This window comes from Pseudorca crassidens, chromosome 7, assembly GCF_039906515.1.
Source record: "Pseudorca crassidens isolate mPseCra1 chromosome 7, mPseCra1.hap1, whole genome shotgun sequence".
Lineage (NCBI taxonomy): Eukaryota > Metazoa > Chordata > Mammalia > Artiodactyla > Delphinidae > Pseudorca > Pseudorca crassidens.
This window is the reverse complement of record NC_090302.1, coordinates 24153811-24176440: the sequence shown is the minus strand read 5'-3', so window position 1 is coordinate 24176440 and position 22630 is coordinate 24153811. Positions and strand designations below refer to the sequence as shown.

The 22630-nt window shown below is 46.6% G+C and overlaps 1 protein-coding gene across 4 annotated transcripts in view; it reads right to left on the bottom strand.

Annotated features, from left to right (window-relative positions):
- The window catches only part of EPB41L4B (erythrocyte membrane protein band 4.1 like 4B), a 144198-nt gene that overhangs the window by 59565 nt on the left and 62003 nt on the right, over positions 1 to 22630 (bottom strand). For 3 of the 4 annotated variants that reach the window (XM_067743708.1, XM_067743710.1, XM_067743709.1), the window contains exons 7-15: positions 21874 to 21994; positions 20685 to 20772; positions 20439 to 20527; positions 20073 to 20142; positions 19807 to 19976; positions 17697 to 17806; positions 15641 to 15671; positions 12547 to 12580; positions 6463 to 6527 (exon numbers count right to left, since the gene is read on the bottom strand). In XM_067743708.1, the coding sequence (XP_067599809.1) occupies positions 6463 to 6527; positions 12547 to 12580; positions 15641 to 15671; positions 17697 to 17806; positions 19807 to 19976; positions 20073 to 20142; positions 20439 to 20527; positions 20685 to 20772; positions 21874 to 21994 (778 nt within the window). Of the gene's footprint in view, positions 1 to 2585; positions 4629 to 6462; positions 6528 to 12546; positions 12581 to 15640; positions 15672 to 17696; positions 17807 to 19806; positions 19977 to 20072; positions 20143 to 20438; positions 20528 to 20684; positions 20773 to 21873; positions 21995 to 22630 lie in introns of those variants that run through there. The other variant, XM_067743711.1, reaches the window with a different exon arrangement.

Here is a 22630-nt window from a genome sequence, read left to right as displayed (position 1 = left end):
GACCTGGAAGCATGGTGGGATATTAACAGGCATGAAAAACAAAGCACTCCTGTACTGTCCTTACTCCTTCATCTTCACTGTTAAGGAGGACCATTTTCAGTGGAAGTGGTAGACCAAGAAATGAAACAAGCAAGAGGGTTTTGAAGGCCAAGGTAATTACCTGACATGATTTCAAGACTTCCAGTCCACATGAATTACATCAATGTGACGATACTGTCAATTCACTGTTAGATATTCTCAGGGGATCACAGAAAAACAGTGGATGATCAAGACCAGTAAGTAACTGAGTTTCAAAAATGCAAAGACCTAATCCCGTCAGTTTATGGAATACTGAGTTTGGTTTTGCTGGCAGGTAATATTCCAGAAGAAATGACCAGTTTGTGAGCTCTCGGGAAGGAAGAAGGGGATCATATCAAATGAGTGGCTCACTAAGAAAATAACGCTCAGTCTCCGCTCCTTTGAAAAGGGGGCTGTTGGTACACGAATGCCTGCATGGACAGGGTGACTAGACTGCTGGAGGAGGGGTGAGGGGACGGGCGGGGTATTGGGAAGGGTTGCTAGCTCACTGGTGATGGTGATGAGCAAGGTTACAGACCACTGGTGTGGAGGAGAGACAGACAGTCACTACACTGATAGTGGTGGAAGGTGGCTTTCTGGTAGTTCTGGATTTCAGTGGAGTGAACTCTTCAACATCATCTAGTAACAGCCTCCTGGAGATGTGGATGGACAGGGTCCCAAATGGTGGAATAATTAGTGGTGAGAGGCCTTAAAGCACAGGAGCGGAGAACACAGACTTTGAAGTCAGAATTCTGAGTGACCATGGGCAAGCTGCTTGGTTAGACCCTAAGCCTGAACTTCCCCACGTGTGAAAAGAATATCACCCACCTCACAGAGCAGTTGGGAAGATCAAGTGAAGTGACACGTGCAGAGTTTGAAGCGCACATCTGGCTACTAGCCCCTGTACGTTTCTGTGGATCAGTGTCAACCTACCGGCGTTTCCAGTATCACATGGCTGGACCGTCGTCTGCCCCACTCAAAATTATAGCGAAGCCTCCCATGAGAACGCCGTGGGCACAGTGAATAATATTCACATTTAGCAGATGAATCCAGAACGCACGTGGTGGGCAAAGTCCTGCTCAAAAGATGATGCTCCCAGCTGGATACAGTTGTTCAGATACCTTCAGACCAGCTCAGAAGTGATGTGTTCCTGCCTGCCATCTGGTTAGATGTTTCCTTTAGAATGAATGCAGAATAATTCATCTGCTGAGCAGACATTCATTGAGCACCTGCTACTCATCAGGCACCGGGGAACAAAGGAGAGTGTGACACAAAGCTTACACTTAAGGAACGTACAGCCTCCAAGATGAGATGAATAAGAAAGGCAGTTTTAACACAAAATAGTGAATACATCATAGATACACACGGGGGCTGGGGAAGTAGAGGAGCAGAGCACAGGAACTAGCCCAATTTGCAGAGGCGGGTGGAGGCAGTCAGAGTCCCTGGGAGAAGATAGCCAGCGTCTGAGCAGAGGCTTAAGGGATGAGCAGGAGTTGGGTAAAGAGGATGGGAGTGACAGCATTTTCGGCAGAAGGAACAGTATTTGCAAAGGCACAGATGGGAGTAACAGCAGGGTATGGTGAATGCCAGGAACTACAAGCAGTTTGGTGTTGTAGGAGTTTAAACAGGAGGGTGAGAAATGGGGGAAAAATACGCTAGCTAGAGCAACAGGACAGGAGCAGATAGCTGGGGAATTCCAGAGAAGGCCTTGGACTTCATCTTGTGGGTCATGGAGAACCCCGGCAGATATCAAGCACTGCAAGGACGCAATCAGACGGTGTTCTAGAAAGATCACTCCAGTGATTGCGAGGAGAATGAGCTCGTCGGGAGACTGGAGTCAGAGAGATCAGTGCCAGACAGAAGATGCTACTCCAAGATCAGTGTTGATAAGGAGGGAGGAAGGGCTACATACAAATACTAAGGAGGCAAGCAGAACAGACCTGAGGACTGCCTGGACATGGGCGGCAAAAGGGAGAGGAGCTGTGGATGATGTATAAATGCTTACCCTGGTGAGAAAGAAGAGAATTCAAGTGAAGTTATTGTGGTTTGTTTTTTTCAGTAAAAGAGGATGAATTTAAGTTTTGCCATGTGACGTCTGAGGTGTACAAGGATATAGAGGTTGAAATGTCAGTATAAAACCTCACAGAGTAGTTTGCATTAGAGATAATAGCTTCAGAGTCAACAGTACTTATAAAATCTTGACAAGATGAGAAGGGCAGGTAGACTGTGATCAGGGAGAAAAGCAGTGGGCAGAGGAAGAACCCTGGGAGAACACCAATATTTAACAGGAAGACAGAAGAGGCTGTGACAAAGACAGAAGAAAAAGTCCAAGGGCTAGAGAAGCAGAGATCACAGAAATCAAGAGATTAGTTTCAAGAAGCTGTGAGTGAGTGGTCACCGCTGTCAAATGCAGTAGAGAAAGGTCCGCCAAGTTGAAGGATGAAAACCGTACGCTTCCTTTAACAATTAACATGTATGCACACTGGTTAGACCTCTTGGTTGCAGACAATTGAATCCACTCAGGGTACTTCAGGCAGAAAGGTATTTATTAGAGGTTATTAGATAAGCGTACACAATCTCCAGGAGGCCACAGACACAGGTTTGGAGGTCTCTCTCCCGGGACAGCAGCAATCACCAGGGCAAACACCCACCCTCACCACAGGACTGTTACAGCGGGAGCCCCACTGCCACCTGTGATCAGAACCTTCACCAAAGCTGCCCCAGATGAATAAACACCTCAGCCACGGAGTCTACAAAAAGGGCCACCCTTCCTAAGAGCAACCTCATTCCAGGATGAGTTTGCTCCATGCCACCTAACTGAATGTTCACCTTCAGACTTCCAAAGTCCCATCACCTACTTCATCCACAAATGATACCTCTTGTGCAGCATAAAAGGAAGATGGAGTCAAAAAAAAAAAAAAAAGTAAGACTAATCTTTATTCCTCACAAACACATTTGTAAAAATGTATCAATGAAATCAAAAGATTCAGAACACAATTATCTGTATGCAGCACGTAAACTGAGGACCAAAACATCTGCTAAAAGGAAATACACCTGTAAACATGTATCTTAGGGAGCATTTATAGGTGATCAACTCCACTGTGCACGGTGTGCAGCTGATTCCCTCCTTCTGGATAGATTTTTGTGGTAACCAAAAAAAAAAAAAAAAAGGTCAGATTTTGGCAATAAGGGAGGGAAACACATTTTTTTTAAAAAAGGCTTAAAAGGGCCAAATTACAATTATATATATAAAAAATGGCACAAGAATTGATTTCACAAAAATACTAAGGAAAGTATCTCAGGCCTACCTAACAGGAGGAAAAAAAGGTCTTACTCGGGGGCTTGAAATGGGGGCGGGAAAGAAAGAGTTTGGTACGAGTTCTACCCTAAAAGGCAACGTACTGATTTCTGGTTCTACAGAAAGACTGTGCAACACCCTCCTATCCTCTTGCACGGGATGCTTTGGCACAACTTCACTAAAATTTTACACGCTTCAATTTGAGCCATAAATGCATCTCATATTGCATGTTGCTTCTTAAAAGAATGAAGCCTAGGATAAAAACCAACCCTTGAACTCTATATATTGACAGTGTGCATTCATAATTATGTCTTCTGAAAGCACGCAAGTTAGCAGCACCAATCGTTAAGACATTAAAAAATTATTCTTGTACTTGAGCAGCAACTTCTATAAAAATAAAGGCTATGTGATTTCTGATTAATAAACCTGCGAGAATTCAAAATGACTAAACTGCTTTAAGATAGGAAATTCAAAATCTCCCTGTATTGATATAACCTTTAACATGTTATATACTTTATTCAGCTTTTGAAAGAGGTAACCCTCTGTTAAAGAAGGTGTGAATGTTATGTCCTCAGCCTAAGAATATGAAACGTTGATAGATCACAGAACTGTAGAGCTAGAGAGGACCTTGTGATCGTTTAGTCCAACTTGCTCTTTTCAGACGGGGAAAATGAGGCCAACAGAGGGGAGATGGTCTGTCCAAGATCACACAATGGCAGAGGCTGGGCCCCCAGTGACCTCAATTCCCACCACTGTACTATATATGGTACTCTCTACGGAGCGATCTTCCCAAGTTTTTCTGGTTTTCTTTGGTCCCATTCATTAAATAACAAAGAAACAACAGGTACACAGCAATACGATAAACACAGACTTATACTCCAATTTTAAAATCACAATATCAGAACGATTCCTGAGCCTTTAACTACCTTCATTTTTTGAGAATGCAGTCAGTAAGTTAGGGCTACCTACTGGGGTTATTTTCAAATATTTACACAGACACGGAAAACACCTTTCAGAACTATTCCTAGAAGACATTTCTACAAACACGTCCACGGGATGCCAAGACACTTTCCATGGGATGTAACGAAACTATGACGGTGAATGGAAGTAAGACGCTTCAGTCTCTCAAAGTGCAGTCATGAGTTTATCTCGATACATCATACTTTGCATTCCTCCTAAGTTCTTCTGGTTCTGGTCGTGGACATAATCGAAATGGCTGTCATCTCCACTGGCCGATGCTTTCCAATGCGGCCTGTCATCCTGAAAGGATGGCCTGTTTTGTTCGCAGAGTGAGTGGTCAGTGGGGGTATGAAGACAATGCAGAGAGGTGAGTGAAACAACACAAGCACAAAGGAAACGGACAAGAAAAACCATGAACCACATAAATGGGGATGGCTTTCAGATGGAAATGAATGGGTTTCCTACTTTCAAGTATTTAAAAAATTCAGATGTGGGTCCTCTATCAACTTCCAAGTTGAGAACAGCTCTGCCCTTGGCTGTACCATCATCCCTCAAAGGGTGTCTGATGATCAAGTCGGTCTGGGGAAAGCGAGGCGGTGGTGAAAACGGTTCCTTTTCTACGGGAATTCTCAAGAACTGTTGCCATGTGAACGGACACTGCGAACGCCTCAAGCAGCATTTTCCAAAAGTGCTGGACCAAATAATTCTCCTTTCCTGGAGAGTCTGATAAAGCACAATATGCTGGGAACCACCCCCAGAGATTCTGATGCAGCAGGTCTGGGGTGGGGCTGGGACTCTGCATGAACAAGTTTGCAGGTGACACTGATACTGCCAGGCAGCAGGGCCACCTGCGAGCAGCACCGGTCCAGCCTCCCTAGCATTCCCAGCCAGGTCTGCCTCACAAGGAAACCAATATGGTAAAACAGGCAAAAATAAGTGTTCAATTTTGTAAACACAAGGTTAAATTGAAAAGCATTTCTATAGATCTCTCTGTGTCTCATGTCTGGAAAAGAAACGGCCTTTGCAACACAGAAACATTTAGAAGTATTACTTCACTAGTTTTACTTGCTTTTAAATGTTACATGAATATCAAGTGCTTATGATCAAACTGCACTGTTGTCCTACAGGATCCCCAGCAAACTTGGTAGGAACTATCAAGAACTAACTGCTCTCATTTGCCCTGTTCTCAATGGATTTATTCCCATCACTCCATTCGCCGCACTTTCTCGAGGAGCAAGGCTAGCAATCTCGCTAAGAAATAACTTTCTGCAAACTGAATTCACCAACTATGTTTCTGAAAGAGCTTCACACATAAACACCAATTAAGACTGATCTGAAATTCAAATCATGAAAGGAACGTTTGCCTTTACAAAGCTGGCATTAAAAACAATCTCAAGCTTAACCGTAAATGCAACAAGGCAGGTGCCAGTTTACTTAGGAAGGGCTGTGGTAGGTTAGGGCAGAGGTGGGTAAACACGGCCCTCAGCCTAAATCCCACACTGTCTATTTTCATAAATAAGCTTTATGGGAACACAATCAGGCCCATTCACTTCTGTATCGCCTGTGGCTGCTTTCAAGCTACCATGGCAGAGTTGAGTAGCTGTGACAGAGACCACAAAGCTGAAAATATTGACTATCTGGCCCTTTACAGAAAGTTTACCGACCCCTAGGTTTAGAAAAAGATCCGTCACCACAAAAAGCAACCCTCCACCCCATCCCTGAAAAAAAAAAAAATCCCACAACCAAAAAAAAAAAAAAAAAAATCCCACAACCAAAAAAAAAAATAATCCCACAACAAAAGTCCCTGAGCCTTAGTCTTATTTTTAGTAAATGAATTCTCAGGACAGGAAAACGTTACTTCGAAATTTTAAGTAACATTTCAAACATAAAACCAAACCCAAAATATCTGAGGTTAGAGTGACTAAAACAAAACAAAACAAAAAACCCCACCCAGTTCATTTTTATTTCGTCAAGCATAACTTTAGTAAATCCAGACCCATCACCGGCTTATTTTGCTTTGCAAGTTATTCATCTCTTCCGGGACAAGACAACTCTTTAACAGTTGTTTCTGATACAGAATTTCAATTCATAACTAAGTAGAAAAGGAGAGCTTGGGAAAGGACGGCTCTGTGAGCTCAGGTACTTACCTGATGTTTGGAGAGTGCGGGTGCCACCGAGGCTGGCTGGGGTGAAGATTGGGGTGATACTGAGGCTAGAAATAAAACACCAAACTCGATTATTAGATGCCCTTTGCTTTCAATGGTCTTCACCGGCTGTGAATGGAGAGGCTCTTACTGAACCCTGGCTGGGGGAGCGCACGTTTCCCAGGATATCACGTTTCCCCCATGACAAAGGCTGGGGGCTGCCCTCCAAGAAGAAAGCGGAAGGCATCTGCCTTGAAAGGGTGCCCTAGGGCGCCCAGGCAAGGCAATATTCATCTCTCCCAAGGGAACCCACGGAAGGGGCCAGAGAGACGGAGAGAATGACGGTAATTTATTCCTTAGAAACAATTTCTGTCGTTGCTGAAAATGACAACAACTGTGTGTAAACAGTTACATCTGCCAACAGACAAGGACTGAACAGAGGATGCCAAGGCAGCAGGACTCCGGGCGAACTCTTTCTCTCTTGTTAAAAAAATTTTTTCTAAAATGTGATCCAAAACAAAACACACCCCCCACACCCCCCACACCCCCGCCCGGCCCCGGAAACAAACAAACAAAACCCCAAACCATCCAGGGCACCATTATCCTGATAAAACAGAAGGAAAGAAGTAGTCTGCCCATTTTAACATGAGAAAATGGATCCAGACTGATGACTCACAAAACGGCCCGGGGTGAAGATATAAGGCTGGCCTGGGTGGGTGGCAGGCTGCCTGCCAGTCCACTTCTGGCCTGCAGAGGGCAGCGGTCCCAGACTGTGTCAGAAGCCCTGGGGCTCTTCAAGGCTAAATTTTCTATGGGGCAAATTAGGTTCTCCTGACATTTAAGTCACCACAGGCTTGCCACCATTATTCTTTTAATTATTTCTTCCCCTTCTTCTTCTTCCCTGCTGTTCTGGTTAAGAAGCAGAAGTCCATTCTCTATTATGAAAAATTCTCAGCAATTCTGTTCATTCCATTTTCATGGACCTGAGATGCCCTCACTGACTCTTCTGTATTCCAGTGACCCCTCTCCTTCAAGGATGCCTGTCGGCAATTCCGCAGCCCCCAGAGGACATCCTACTGGAAAGAGGAACCTGGAGAAAACATTTCAGTGGCAGAATCTGAAAGCTGACTAGGGCTTTAGAATCTCCTGGAAATAGTCGCTTCATATTTCTCTCTCTTAGGGGATACAGAAACCCAGAGGTGATAGATGATTTGCCCAAAGCTGAACCGTTTCAGGCGTTTTGGCCATACAGCCAAGGCCCCAAAAGAGGCTCCACCAACTGGCTCTTGAACAAAAGAGAGTAATCTAGCATAGAAGTGGACCTTCTATTCTATATACCTTGTCTTCAAACACAACCAAATCAGATGCATTGGAGAGAGGTGGGCACCTTATCCATAGAGACTTGGAAGGAGGATATTCCAGAACCTTCCCTGGTCTCCTTTGGTAATTTATACACCCTCTAAAGCTGTCAAGGAGTATTTTTTAATGTTAACCCACATGGTTCTCAACCAGGACCGTTACATCCCCCTGGGGACAACTGGAAATGAGTATGTGCAGTTTTGCTAGTCACAATGACTGGAGGGTTACCTGTAACTCTTGGGCAGAGAAGAGGGAAGCTAAACCTCCTGTAACTCTAAGGACAGTCGCAAGCAATGAAGAACTGCCCCTCTCCAAATGCCAATAGTGCTCCCATCAAGGACACAGCAATCCGTCCTTTGCATTCGGTTAAGCTTGCTGAGCTCACAGTAACACCAAGGATGCAATACCACCTTCCTGGAAACCTTTCTCAGCGCTCAGATGCTTACCGGGCCACCTATCAGGATGTTCTCTTCCTGGTCAATGTACTCCCATCATGGCACCTCTAAAGGCTGGCAAGGAGCAGAGGGCCAGTGGTTGCCAAAGATGTTAAGAGAAGAACAACATCCAGGTGACAGTTGTCATGGATTTGATTTCAACGAACAATCGCCTCGACGTTCCCTCTACCTGCGAGGCTGCTGGGGCAACGGCAGCGCTGAGCTGGGAATGTTTTGCTTCGTTTATTTTATTTTTTTTTCTCCCCTTCAAGCACTAATCACCCATCAACAACATTCTAGCCACTCACACCTGAAAGTCCGACCAAAAAAAAAAAAAAAAAACAAAAACTCTGACTAAGAAGATTCAAGAACCCAAAGGCAGCAGCAAGGAGATCAGGAAAGCTGGCCTTTCCCCTTCCAGGTGCAAAGCACTTTTTACACTCATTCCCTACAACTCGGAAGTCACGTCCAGGCTCTGCGCATTGGGAATAAGACTTCATGTACAGAAGACGATTTCACAAAATTCTTCGGAAACATAATTTGGAGGTCTCATAGAGATAATGTACACTGGGATCCCTGCCCCCAACTAAGGAGTTAATATCTACAGTAATGAGACTGATTAGATCCAGAAAGAGACGGATTAGAATAAGGCTCCAAAGTGAACTCATCATGGAGTAGTTTTATTGTGACATTCAAAACCAGACTGGCGATAGGGCAGAGAAACTCAGGGGAGGAGTGTCCCTTGGACATTCACACCCACCCAGGACAAGAAAGCTGGCCACCATGTTAGGGGGTCATCAGACATGGGTGCTGCCTCTCAGCACACGATAACCCGGGAAGCCAGGGACACATCATTAGCTCAGGGCCCCCACCTGGCCACTCATCAGAACCACCTTAGAGAGGCACTGCAGCTTGCCAATACCCAGATCCCACCCACCCTAGAGTTTCTGATTCAACCAGTCCAGGCTGAGGCCCAAGCACCAATTATTTTTTTAAAGCTTGCCAGATGGTTCTAACATGCAGCAGGGCTGAGAACCACTGGTGCTGGTGATTTCTAATCAAGGGGCTGAGAGAAGGCTTTGTGGAGGTGACAGCTTCCCAGCAGACAAGTGTGGGCCAAGGAACAGTGGGAAAAAATTATGGGGCAACAGTGATGTGATTCTCCCTAAAGATGCTACCAGAAAACTACTAGAGCTAAACAATGAATTTGGTAAAGTAGCAGGATACAAAATTAATGCACAGAAATCTCTTGCATTCCTATATACCTAATGATGAAAAATGTGAAAGAGAAATTAAGGAAACACTCCCATTTACCACTGCAACAAAAAGAATAAAATATCTAGGAATAAACCTACTTAAGGAGACAAAAGACCTGTATGCAGAAAACTATAAGACACTGATGAAAGAAATTAAAGATGATACAAATAGATGGAGAGATATACCATGTTCTTGGGTTGGAAGAATCAACATTGTGAAAATGACTCTACTACCCAAAGCAATCTACAGATTCAGTGCAATCCCTATCAAACTACCAATGGCATTTTTCACAGAAGTAGAACAAAAATTTTCACAATTTGTATGGAAACACAAAAGACCCCGAATAGCCAAAGCAATCCTGAGAGAGAAAAATGGAGCTGGAGGAATCAGGCTCCCTGACTTCAGACTATACTACAAAGCTACAGTAATCAAGACAGTATGGTATTGGCACAAAAACAGAAATATAGATCAATGGAACAGGACAGAAAGCCCAGAGATAAACCCACGTACATATGGTCACCTTATTTTTGATAAAGGAGGCAAGAGTACACAGTGGAGAAAAGACAGCCTCTTCAATAAGTGGTGCTGGGAAAACTGGACAGCTACATGTAAAAGAATGAAAACTCCCTAACACCCTACACAAAAATAAAATCAAAATGGATTAAAGACCTAAATGTAAGGCCAGACACTATAAAACTCGTAGAGGAAAACATAGGCAGAACACTCTATGACATAAATCACAGCAAGATCCTTTTTGACCCACCTCCCAGAGAAATGGAAATAAAAACAAAAATAAACAAATGGGACCTAATGAAACTTCAAAGCTTTTGCACAGCAAAGGAAACCATAAACAAGACAAAAAGACAACCCTCAGAATAGGAGAAAATATTTGCAAATGAAGCAACTGACAAAGGATTAATCTCCAAAATATGCAAGCAGCTCATGCAGCTCAATATCAAAAAGAACAAACAACCCAATCCAAAAATAGGCAGAAGACCTAAATAGACATTTCTGCAAAGAAGATATACAGATTGCCAACAAACACAAGAAAGGATGCTCAACATCATTAATCATTAGAGAAATGCAAATCAAAACTACAATGAGGTATCACTTCACACCGGTCAGAATGGCCATCATCAAAAAATCTACAAACAATAAATGCTGGAGAGGGTGTGGAGAAAAGGGAACCCTCCTACACTGTTGGTGGGAATGTAAATTGATACAGCCACTATGGAGAATGGTATGGAGGTTCCTTAAAAAACTAAAAATAGAACTACCATATGACCTAGCAATCCCACTACTGGGCATACACTCTGAGAAAACCATAATTCAAAAAGAATCATAGGGCTTCCCTGGTGGCGCAGTGGTTGGGAGTCCGCCTGCCGATGCAGGGGACATGGGTTCGTGCCCCAGTCCGGGAAGATCCCACATGCCGTGGAGCGGCTGGGCCCGTGAGCCATGGCCGCTGGGCCTGCACGTCCGGAGCCTGTGCTCAGCAATGGGAGAGGCCACAACAGTGAGAGGCCCACGTACCGCAAAAAAAAAAAAAAAAAAAGAGTCATGTACCACAATGTTCATTGCAGCTCTATTTACAATAGCCAGGACATGGAAGCAACCTAAGTGTCCATCAACAGATGGATGGATAAAGAAGATGTGGCACATGTATACAATGGAATATTACTCAGCCATAGAAAGAAACAAAATTGAGTTATTTGTAGTGAGGTGGATGGACCTAGAGTCTGTCATACAGAGTGAAGTAAGTCAGAAAGAGAAAAACAAATACCATATGCTAACACATATATATGGAATCTAAAAAAAATGGTCATGAAGAACCTAGGGGCAAGACGGGAATAAAGACACAGACCTACTAGAAAATGGACTTGAGGATACGGGGAGGGGGAAGGGTAAGCTGGGACAAACTGAGAGAGTGGCATGGACATATATACACTACCAAATGTAAAACAGATAGCTAGTGGGAAGCAGCCGCATAGCACAGGGAGATCAGCTCAGTGCTTTGTGACCACCTAGAGGGATGGGATAGGGAAGGTGGGAGAGACACGCAAGAGGGAGGGGATATGGGGATATATGTATACCTATAGCTGATTCACTTTGTTATACAGCAGAAACTAACACAACAATGTAAAGCAATTAAACTCCAATAAAGATGTTTTTAAAAAAATGATGTGATTCTCTAAGAACTGAACACATGATGTATGCTAAGGAGCAGGGACAATAAGCGTAGAAAAGTTAAGCTGGACCCAGGTTACAGAAGGCTGCGAACAGCCAGCGAGAGCTACCACAGCAGTGGCTGGTGGGCAGGCAGGGGGTTCGGGCCTTGATGGTCATCCTGTGAAAGAGCAGAACACCAGCCATGGACACCCACCTCCACTCCTTCTGCAGCCAACAGGCCTTAGCACAGTGCTTTACAAAGCAGGTTCTAGAAACCACTATTCCACTGATGGAAATGAACACACCACCAACAGAAGTGGTGGGGGAAGCCACATTTTCTTATGGGGGGAAGGTTGTCCAACAGTCAAATGATTTGCGGAAACACTGGATTTAAAAAAATAAAACATGTGTCTTCCTTGAAGGATTTTTCAGCACTTTTGGCATCCCAGCGGGCACCATAAGATCCAAGAAGGGAATGAAGGACGCAGCATTTGCCAAACATGTGACCAAGACATCCTTCTCCTGGGGGCACACCTCCAGGGACTCATGTTCCCTGGGCCTAGAACACACTTGGACAAAAAATGGCCTCACTTGAGTGCCCCCGAGAGGCTGTGTTTGACCACCCAGAAACTTAGAACATATATCCCTGCCGCTTGCCAGTGTACAGGGTTAAGAAAAACAGGCAGCTCAGATGACCAAGAGGAAGCAGGGGTCAGGGGAGAAGGCTCTCCTCTTACTGTTTTCTCAAAAAAACATGTACTGCTGTTATTTCTTCCAAACCTGATTATAAGTGCAATGACTGCTCAGTGTGGAAAATTTAGACACTTTAAGACGTATGACATGAAAACCTTTAAAAGCAATAGCTCACCTGGTAATTATGGACTTCAGGATTTGTTTTAGAGCTAAAAAAAAGAAAAGAAAAATTGTAATGTAACAGGTTGTAAAGCGGCATTATTACTGATTTATTTAACAGTTGTAAACTAATCCTAGGTGCTAGCTACTCTGTTAGCAACTTTTACAAATACTATTTCTATTTGGTTACTAGCAGCTTAAATGAACATATAACTGGGGAAACCAAACAGCAGCCCTCATTCGTCACTTTAGAGTTCGCAAATAGAAACACGTAGGTAATATTCCAGACCCGTGCTTATAATGTTATATTTTGGTGGCAAAAAGGAGGTCCTTTCAGTTGGGCAAACTAAATAATTTTAGCTCCCATTCCAGGCCTGCCCTGGCATTGCTGGGTGGCCCATGGTACTGGGCAGCTCCAGTGATGCCCAGGGCTTTCTCCAGCTCAAGGGAGGGCCACCAGCCACTTCTGAGCATACACCACTGTGGGTCCCACCGCTCTCAACAATGCTGCCATGACGTGGCCACCACTCTGGAATGTTCATTCCACATAAGGCTCTGTACTGGGAACTTCACATCTGTTATTATTTAATCCACACAACAAGGCTATGAGGTCAATAAATGTTACCACCTCATTTTATAGATAAAGGAACGGTTGCCTAACAGAGAAGTTAGGACACTCGCTAGCTAGCCCATGGCTGCACCGTGACCGGAATTGACATTTGCAAAACCCCTAGGCCAGTATCCTTTCCGCCAAGCCACGCTGGCTCTCTGAGAACCTGCAGAAAGGTTCCAGGCTCCTCATGCATGATCCTATTTTGATAGAATCTGAAGTATAACTACTCTGGTCAAAAGTATGGGCGGAGACGGTTGGTGCAAAACACAATGTATTTAATATGCAAGCTCGGCATCTGCCAGAAAAACCAGACCAACCCAGCACCATCATCGGGCTCGGCTGCTAGGGTGGCGTGTTCAAAATCAAGGTTTACTGCTCCTCCAGAAATGAGAGGAAAACATTTCATGGTTATGAGCCTTGCTTAGGGTCTAAATAACCCTGTGTTCCAGTGTTCTTAGAGGGCCAGTGCACAGAGCCAGGTTCTGGGCCAGATTCACCCCCGGCTGCATTTCACCAGGAGGGCGAAGTGTTCTGCAAGGTGCTATTTTCCTGGCATCACCTCTGCGCCCAGAGCACAGTTTCGTCCCCGGCTCCCATAGAAACCCTCCCCACCCCCAGGACCCCACAGGCTATGAAGAGCAACTGAACAGCTGCGAACAATGGTTATTAGCTCATTTGTTCCTAAAGGGTATATTTACTGGGTGGTTTTTTGTGGGTGTGGTGGAGGTTTGTTGTTTTAGTTTATTTTGGTTCTCAATATATATAATCTCTCCTAGACGCTAAGAGGAAAATGTAATTTTATTAGGGGAAAACAAACAAGCAAAAGAATCACTTCCTTAGAGAGCAAAGGAAAGAAACGTAACTCACAAGCCCCTGAGAATTAAAAACAAGACATGCTGACAGGCATACTTTCAGCAACCCAGACGGAAGAGCCAGACATCTGACGCCCAGTGAATGGCACTGCAAGCAGCGTCTGCCATCAGAGGGCCAGGCTGAGCTTCCAGCCATGATACAACGGCCAGCTACGTTCTCCAGGACCTCAGGGTCCTTGGAGGTGTCTTGGGGCTGCCTGTGGGATGCGGGGGGTGGGTGAGCAGCAGGCGCCAGCCCTGCCCTCCCTGCTCGGTGTCACCCAGAGCAGTCCCGCTTTGGTCTGTTCTCTGTACTGGGCTTCCATGGCAGGTTTCTCCTAGTGGGCCAAAATCAAAAGCTACAAAATTTCGAAAAACACTTGATCTAGCCCGACCTCTTTGTTTTCAGATGAGAAAAAGGCCGCCCCAGAGCTGAGTTAAGAGAAATGCCAGGGCTGGGCGGGAGGCCTCCTGATGCCTCATCACTAACCCACTCCTCCACACGCCGCACTCTACCAACTGCCCAGGGCGTACAGCGCACCAAGATAGGCTGACCTCAAAGACCACCCTCCCCGGTAGCCTGAGACCTGTGCCTGGGATGACCAGAGACTAACCAGATGGGGCTACCAGTGGCTGGAGCTTGGACACAAGGGCCGAAACAATTACATAGTCTGGGATTCTCTAGCATGACAGCTGTCCACTGAGGTCGAAACTCACATAAGAAAACAACCGTTTCAGGGAGAGAAAGAGAAGTACACACCAGGTGGGACAGTGTCCTCTTGGGCAGCACACGAGACTCACCTGGGAGCTTTAAAACCACAGATGCCCAGGTCCTCACCCGGAGACTGATTCGATTAGCCTGGGGTGTGGCCTGGCTGAGGGTTTCAAAGCTCAACAGGTGATTCCAATGTCCAGGAAATATCAAGGCCACCTGTGCTGGAGAAGGGGGCGGCCAACCACGCCCCATGGGCCGAACCTGGCCCACCTGCTTTTGTGAGTAAAGTTTAATCAGAACACGCCAGGAGTCGCTCATTTACATACTGTCTATGCTGCTTGCATGCTCCGGGGGCAGAGTGGAATGGTCCTGAGAGAGAGAGCAGAGCCTGCGATGTCTAAAATATTTACGACCAGGCACTTTACAAAAAAAGTTTGTTGACACCGGTGCTAGAGTTTCAGTCTTGTGACAAGTTCTCTTCCTACAGGAATTTCACTGGGCATTGATAAAGGTCTTCTACGTTGTATGACATGAAACCCGCACATCACTGAGCGGATCCAGTTTTTGTTCTCGGGGAGCTTTTGCTCAAGAGCACGGCCTTTCTTTCCCATCACTGCCTGCAGTGCCGTTAGCACACTGTGCCACACACATTCCTATCACCTTTATCACCCACTGTTACAATACACAAAGCACAAAGCCACTCAAACAAAGCATCTGTGTTTTCCAAAAAAACAAACTGTCTTGGAACATTCTACTGTGTACTTATTGAAAGCCAGGCGGACGGTATAGCCAGGCAGCAGAAAAAGGGGGTGGAGAGGAAACCATCAGGTGCTTCACTCTGTGATTTAACTGTATTAAGGAAAAAGTCAACATTGCAAACAAATACAGTAATTCGAGAGCAGAGCCATACCCGGACTCTGGGGGCGCTTACCAGAACTGAGCTGCTATCATCGGGTTGCTTGCTTTAAGGGAAAAACAGAAAAGTATGACACCTTAGAGAGCTTTACCACTTTTTACCATTTTTACCACTTGTTACCAATGCTCAGGTTAGAGGTTCCTGTGATCTCAGAGCAGTCCCAACCCCAGGAGGCAGAATCTTCATCTTGGCTACCTCTCCTTTCTGGAGGAAAAGTAAATCACCTCCCGCTGTGCCCCACCCTCCAATTCACTCAGAACATGCTCACTGAGCTAGTTCCCAGGGCCAGGAGTCCTAGGAGGCAGAGACAGACAGTCCCTGCTCTCAAGGAGCTCACAGTCTTGACACAGACAGAGACAGAGGCGTGAAAGATCGAAGACAGGCTGAAATACAAGCAGTAACCTGTGCAGGGGAGCTCGGGGCAGACACCTCCGACTGGGTTCGGGGTGTGAGTCTGCGGAAGGGGCCATGGACAGAGGTAGAGCTTGTGTACCTAGACACCATTTTGTTTTTTGAAAAATGGAGCATGGAAAATCATTAATGGTTTCACAAAGATGCTGGAACTCTGGCTGGAGAAAATGTCAGTAAAATAAAGGCGGGAAAGAGGATGAAGACCAGGAAGGGAAGTGGAGGAGAAGCACGGAGCCTGGAGTCTGGAAGAGCTCTAAGGCCACCTCGGGGCATCAAGCACCCTCCCCTCGGCAGCAGCCATACCGCGGCGCCTTTCCCTTGGTGCCTGTACCCCTCCAAGGACTGGGCGCTCACTCTGTCAAGAGGGGGCACTATCTTTGGACGGCCCCACCAGCAAGTTCTTCCTTCGACTGGGGTGTTTCTGGGCAACTTTGACCCAACTGGCTACGTGCACAAGCATAATGATGCTCACCAGGGAGGTGAACACAGCCCTTGGGACAGAGAGCTTTCTCATCCCCCCACACCCCGGCCCCGCCCCATCACTCATCACTCCCAGTTCCTGCAACCAATCACCCTTCACGGACCTGTCACCCTCCCTGGACCCAGCCCCACCCTCTCAACCTCTGGTCTTTCTTGAAAGTGAGGCCACATTCCTTGGGCTCTGGGCAATTTTTTCCCCACGAAAGCAGCCAAGAATGGCTTTGGAGAGTTTCTGGCTGCCACGCTATTGTACCTTTGGTTCAAAAAGGAAGGAAACAGTGGGGAACACAAGGTTAAAGATTCTAGATGGGAAAGCACAGGTGCCAGGTCCCACAAAGGCCCACTAAGTCCTGAGTTATACAAGAAAAACATATGAAATGGCCAGTACAATGATATATGGGAGGGAACAAGAGTGGGGTGGGGAGGTGCAGAGGTCCTGCTATGAAAGAACAAGATAGTCCTGAATGGAGGAGCAATCAAGTGTGGACAAAGGAGAGCTAGGAGATGGGATCTGGAGGCCGGGTTTAAACAGAAACGAGCCCAGCTTGCTCATCTGCTGACTGAACCTGTAACTGGGTACCAGGCCTCATGCAGGTGTGAGGCCACAGTAGTAAATGACAGACGAAGCTCGGGGAGTTCGGGAAAGGGGCGGGGTGGGGAGGGCAAGCATCCTGGGGCCTGGCTAAATTCAAGGACACGGTGTGCTTGGATTGACTCTGGGCCCCGAGTCCAGTCTTTAATTACTTCTGGTTCTGCTCTTAAGTGGTCAGAATTCTGGTTAGCGCAAGACTGATGTCCCCAATTGAAACTGGAAGATGGAGGGGAGAAGGGACTGTTCTTCCCTTCGAGACATGTTATCGTCTTCCACGGGCAAGAAACATGTTTACCTATGATATCCCTAAGGTCCCAGGCCCAACAGAAGCAAAGAGGTACAAGAAAAGAAATATGGAAAAGGGGGATAAGGAAATGAACACATCCAATGGGAAAGACTAAAGACAGCTGGATGGTGAGAGTAGCCTGATTCCCACCAAGAGAAGCCCACTGGGGTTTTGTCAAAAGCTTCAGAATGACAGAGAACAGCAGACAGTTCCTTCACAAACCGCTTCGCCAAACTCCTTGGGGCTTATTAACCAACTTAACCGTGATGTAAAATTCCAAGACAGAACGAAAAGCACACCACCTTTGAATGTCGAATGTCTCCGGGACGGATAGCGTTTACTAGGCTTCCTCTCGAAGGTGCTGGTTCTCCGTAACCTGGCGCCATGTGTAGCCTGGTATTCCGTCCGGCCACTGGAAAGCAAACATTTCACTGCATGCTACCAATATCAGAATGTCAGTACATTATACGTATTTGGAAGTGAACTTGTATTTCCAAGAGCTCCAATGTAAATTTCAACTTATCTCAAACTCGTTTGGCAAAGACACACACTAAATTTAGCCTTCCGCTTGAAAATAAAATCACTGTTGCCAGATCCAGGCGGTATTATATTTCCGCCAAAGGACAAAACCTGCAATTTAGGTACCAGCCACTTGACTGCACAAAGCAAGCAGGTCTGAGTACTTGGAATATTTGACTAAGGACACTGATTCACACATAAAATACCTTTCCTAAAACGTATTAGGTAGGCATTTAACTCTTTTAAAAGGCTGTTATCAATGACCACTTAACTAAACCTTGGCTTTCCCTGCTATGCCAAGAAAAACACTGCTGCTTTCACCAAGGCTCTCCATCAACCCAACGTCCAGCTACAGCTTCCAGGAGGCAATGCTGTCTCTGTCTGATCTATCACTGCCTCATTCCAGCCACCCTCAGCTTATGATTTATCACATGGAAGGAGCCACTTGCCACCTGCTTTGACTGCCTCCAAGGGGCAAACTCATCTCCAAACTCCCTTCCTTCTCACGCTGGGCTGGACCAAGTCCCACAGGAAACCCTGCCTGGGCAACCTCAACAGTGCGGTCCTGCTCACTTGGAGCACAGCAGACGTCAGCACACCGTGCAACGTCTCTGCCAGGCTTCGCAGTTATGACATCTTCCTTCCGTCCTTCCTTCGCAGGACCCATGAGTCGATTCTTTCTCAGAAAGGACTTGGTCCCCCCCACTCCCCTCTGCAGCATTTAAAAATACATTCAAACCAAGCGATTCTTTAAACACAAGTGCACAGACGTTTCCGTGCACAGCAGAAAAATGTGAAATGAACAAATCGTTTGGCATCTTAAACAGAGTTCAAGGACGTGCCATGTGTGAGAAGAGGTTATGAAACCATGTGAAGTTTTAGATCTTGTAACAGCAATTCTCAGATCTGTAAACACGCCTCAGGAATCGACCCTGGGAGTGCATTTTAAATGCACATCCCCAGGCCTTGTTCATACAGCCACACGTGAGCCCCCATAGATTCTGATTACAAAGGCCTGAGATGTAGGTCCTAAATCCGCATTTTAAAAAAACACCCAGGGAGGTCTCGTGCACTTTGAGAGACATGGTCTTAGAAACGTAAGTAGAAATATATCGGAATAAACCTCTCTTTCTTCAGGGTCTTTTCAGATTCAAATATTCCTGAGCCCAGCCTGGGTCACTCACACACACAGTGACATCCGCTCTCATTCTTAATTGTCACCAAATTTCTTCATGTTGGCGTGTGACAGGCGATAGAGTAGTGGTTGAAATATAAGACATAAGACCCAGACAGCCTGGGGTTGAATCTCAGCTCTACCACTGACTGGCTGTGACTTTGGACAGATTCTATACCCGCCCCCGGACCTAGTTCCCTTATTTGTACAATGGGTATAATCTGAGGACCCATCTCATTAAGGCCATGGGGAGGATGACGAGTTGGTACATGAAAAGCCCTAGGGCAGTGTGGTCGACAGAGCTTTCCAAAACGACGCTCATGTTCTACATCAGCACGGCCCAATGTGGCAGCCCCCCATCTCACTTGTACCGGGCACCTGAAGCATGGTTAGTGAGACCAAGGAGCCACATTTTTAAATGTACTGAACATGAATTAATTTAGATAGCCACATGTAGCTCGCACCTACTGTATGAGACAGCACAGTTCCAGCTAAATGTCAGCTGTTAATAATTTTGTGATTATTAGCTTCATCTTATCCGTGAGGATGCGGAGGCTAGAAGAGCTCCGGCGACTCCACGAAAGGTCAGATGCTAAGAAAGAAGCAGGGGCAGGACGTCCAACCCAAGCCTCCAGATGCAGGTCCACTGCTCCTTTCACCAAAACATCACAGCTCCCCTCCTTCAAGACACATGACCGTGTTGTAAAGACGGTGCCTACCTGAACCTGAAGCGAGAGCCCAGTCTGATAAAGTCCGATCTGTTGGACTTGCTGTTTCCCGGCGTCCGCAGCCGGAAGAAGGCATGGTGCTCCACGGCGCACTTCCACAGATGCTTGCAGGTCCGGGCGCTGTCCAGGCGGAACACGAACGTGTGCTCCTGTTCCCGGCCCTCGGAGGTGAAGCACAGGGGTCCCAGTGAGCAGGGATTTGTAACACTGACTCAGGATGACTCACAGCAAGGCGGAGGGACGGAGGCAAGGCTTACCTGGTCATCGTCCTCCACCACCACCAGCGTCAATTTGCTCTTTTTAAAATCCATTTTGGTAATTTTGGGCCTGGCCAGAAAGAAAGCATTTTCAAAGCACAGTCTGCAGCAGCGCCGTCTACCCATCACACCGCCGTTTCCTTTCTACCGTTTAAACTCAGATTTGCTCAAGGAATCACTCATTCACGTTAAGTGTGATTATCCAGAAGCGCCACTGCCATTTGTCAGACACCCACAAATGCAAGAGTACGTGTGCTTTAAAAATGAATCTGGGTGTTGCAAATATCCCTCGATAATCACCCATCACATATAATTCCACCACAAAATAGGAAAAGACATTTTTAATATAGGACAAAACTAAATTACCAAAAGAATAAGCCTATTTTGTTAGCTCCTTCAAAGATTAAAATGCCTGTCGGGGTCAGTCCAAGAGAATATTCACAGCCATCTCTTCCCTACAAATAAACGAAGGCACAGTCGGTAGAGGGTTCTAACAGGTCGTCACAGAGCAGAATGCAAAACAGTTTCCTCACCGCATTACTTAGTTTGCACATGTTTACACGTTTTTCAGTCACCGGGAAAACCAATTACTTAAACGCACACGGTTCTTACCCTCACAACGTGCATGTCTACCCCATACATTTCCAGCCACTTCGCTTTATTCAGATAGGAGAGTTCCGCCTGGGCAGGGCTCTTTCCCCTTAGAAAAACCAACGAGACACATGTGAACTGCAACGCGTACACCCACACAAGCCTGAAGGGCACGGCCACATGAAGGGGTGCTTGGGGCAATTAAAGGGATGAGGGCTACCGATTTACATCAACATGACACGACCTCCAAGAACAGACTGTTCACTGAGCGGAAAGAGGACAGAACAGGGCTTCTAATAGGAACGCTTAGGGAGACGCCTCTGTGTGTGTAGATTCGTGCATGCGTGCGCGAAGGAGAAAGGCTGGAAGGATACACAGCCGGCTGCTCACCGCGGCTTCGTGCAGGAGGGAGCGTGGGTGGGGTGTGACAGGGACTGGGGCAAGACTCTACGCCCGCCCGCCCGTTTCTACGTTGTTGTTTCAATGGGATACGAGAATGTGCTACTGTCATCTTCCATCTGCAAAGGAGCCAGAATGGCTGCGGGACCACGGGAAACCATGCTCGGTTTCTGAGTCAAGAGTGACTGGGCACAGGCAGCGTTTCGGGAAGATGGGCCGGGCGGGAGGAGAGGCGGTGGCCCTGTTATCCAGGCATAAAACTGCTAGACTAGGGTGACTAAGGGAGGAAAGAGGACAAAGCAAGAGAGAAGTGGCAGGGCTGGATTTAGCTGTGGTGACCACGTGTCCTGAAATACAACTCTGTACAACACATGGTCTCAAACATGAGTGTCCCTGTAAGCAACCCCAGGACACATTTCTAAAGGGTTTGCCCTAGCAGTCCAGGCCACGGACACAGCCCCAGGTGTGTGGGACCGGGTGGGTCAAGGCAGCACCCCTCTGCCTTGGTTAGGAGGCTGGGATGGCCATGGCGTCCCTGGCTATGCGACGAGCAAATCGGGACCAGGCCCTGTACTTCAGCGGAAGAAACAGGAGTATGGCTTGGTTTTTACTGTACATCTCTGGAAAGAGAGATGTCCTGTGGGCCTTTCAAAAACAGGACTGAAGCACGGGAGGGAAAGAAGTGAAGAGCTGGAGCTGCGATTTTATAGTCATCAACAGAGCCACTCTGCCGTGAGATAAAAGAGTCTGACAAATGCTTACAAATGACCAAATGCATACATCAGAATGTTAGATGGTAGCATCAAGGTACCTGCACTCTTTCCATCTCTGGAAGATATCAAATTCCATCGCTTCTGTCTGATTTGGAATGAACCGAAACTCAGACACAAGCTCTGGTGTATGTTCTGGAAGCTCGCACTCCCCAAGCTCGGCTGCAGGTTTCATAAAAGGGAGAAAACAGGAGACAGTGAATGCTTTTGGTTATTGCAGCACCAGGTCCAAAGGCACTTTGCCTACTGTAAACAGCACAGGTACCCCCTCCTGTATAACCAACTCCCCGCTTTCAGGAGGACTTAACTCCCACTCGGTCCCCACATGTACGTTCAGAGTTCCCATGAATCACTCCAGTGCGCTCCCCACTGGGCCATACACCATCATCTCAGTTATGACTGTCCCTCTCCCGACTATTTCTCTGGCCCAGGGAGGCCCTGATTACATTTCCCCCACAAAATTGTAGTGCCTGAATTTGCAATAAAAGGCAACTGCAGGCAATGGGGACCCACCCAGAAACTCCATGTAACAAGGCTCTCGTCAAGGGTAGGTCTGAACAGCACTCCAGAGTCTGCAGTGCTGGAGAGGACCAATCAAGAATTCGGTACAGGCAGAAATCAGGGAGAAAAAATCAGGCAGGAGGGAGAAGGAAGGAGTGAGGAGTGAGGGAGGAGGGGGTGAGAAGGCCCCGGGAGCAACTGCGGCAACTCAGGCAGAAGCTGGGAGGGAGCCGGCTGTGCAGAAAGGAGCAGCGGCCACGCAGGCGATCCCAGCAAAAAGCCCGAAGCCGCCGCTTG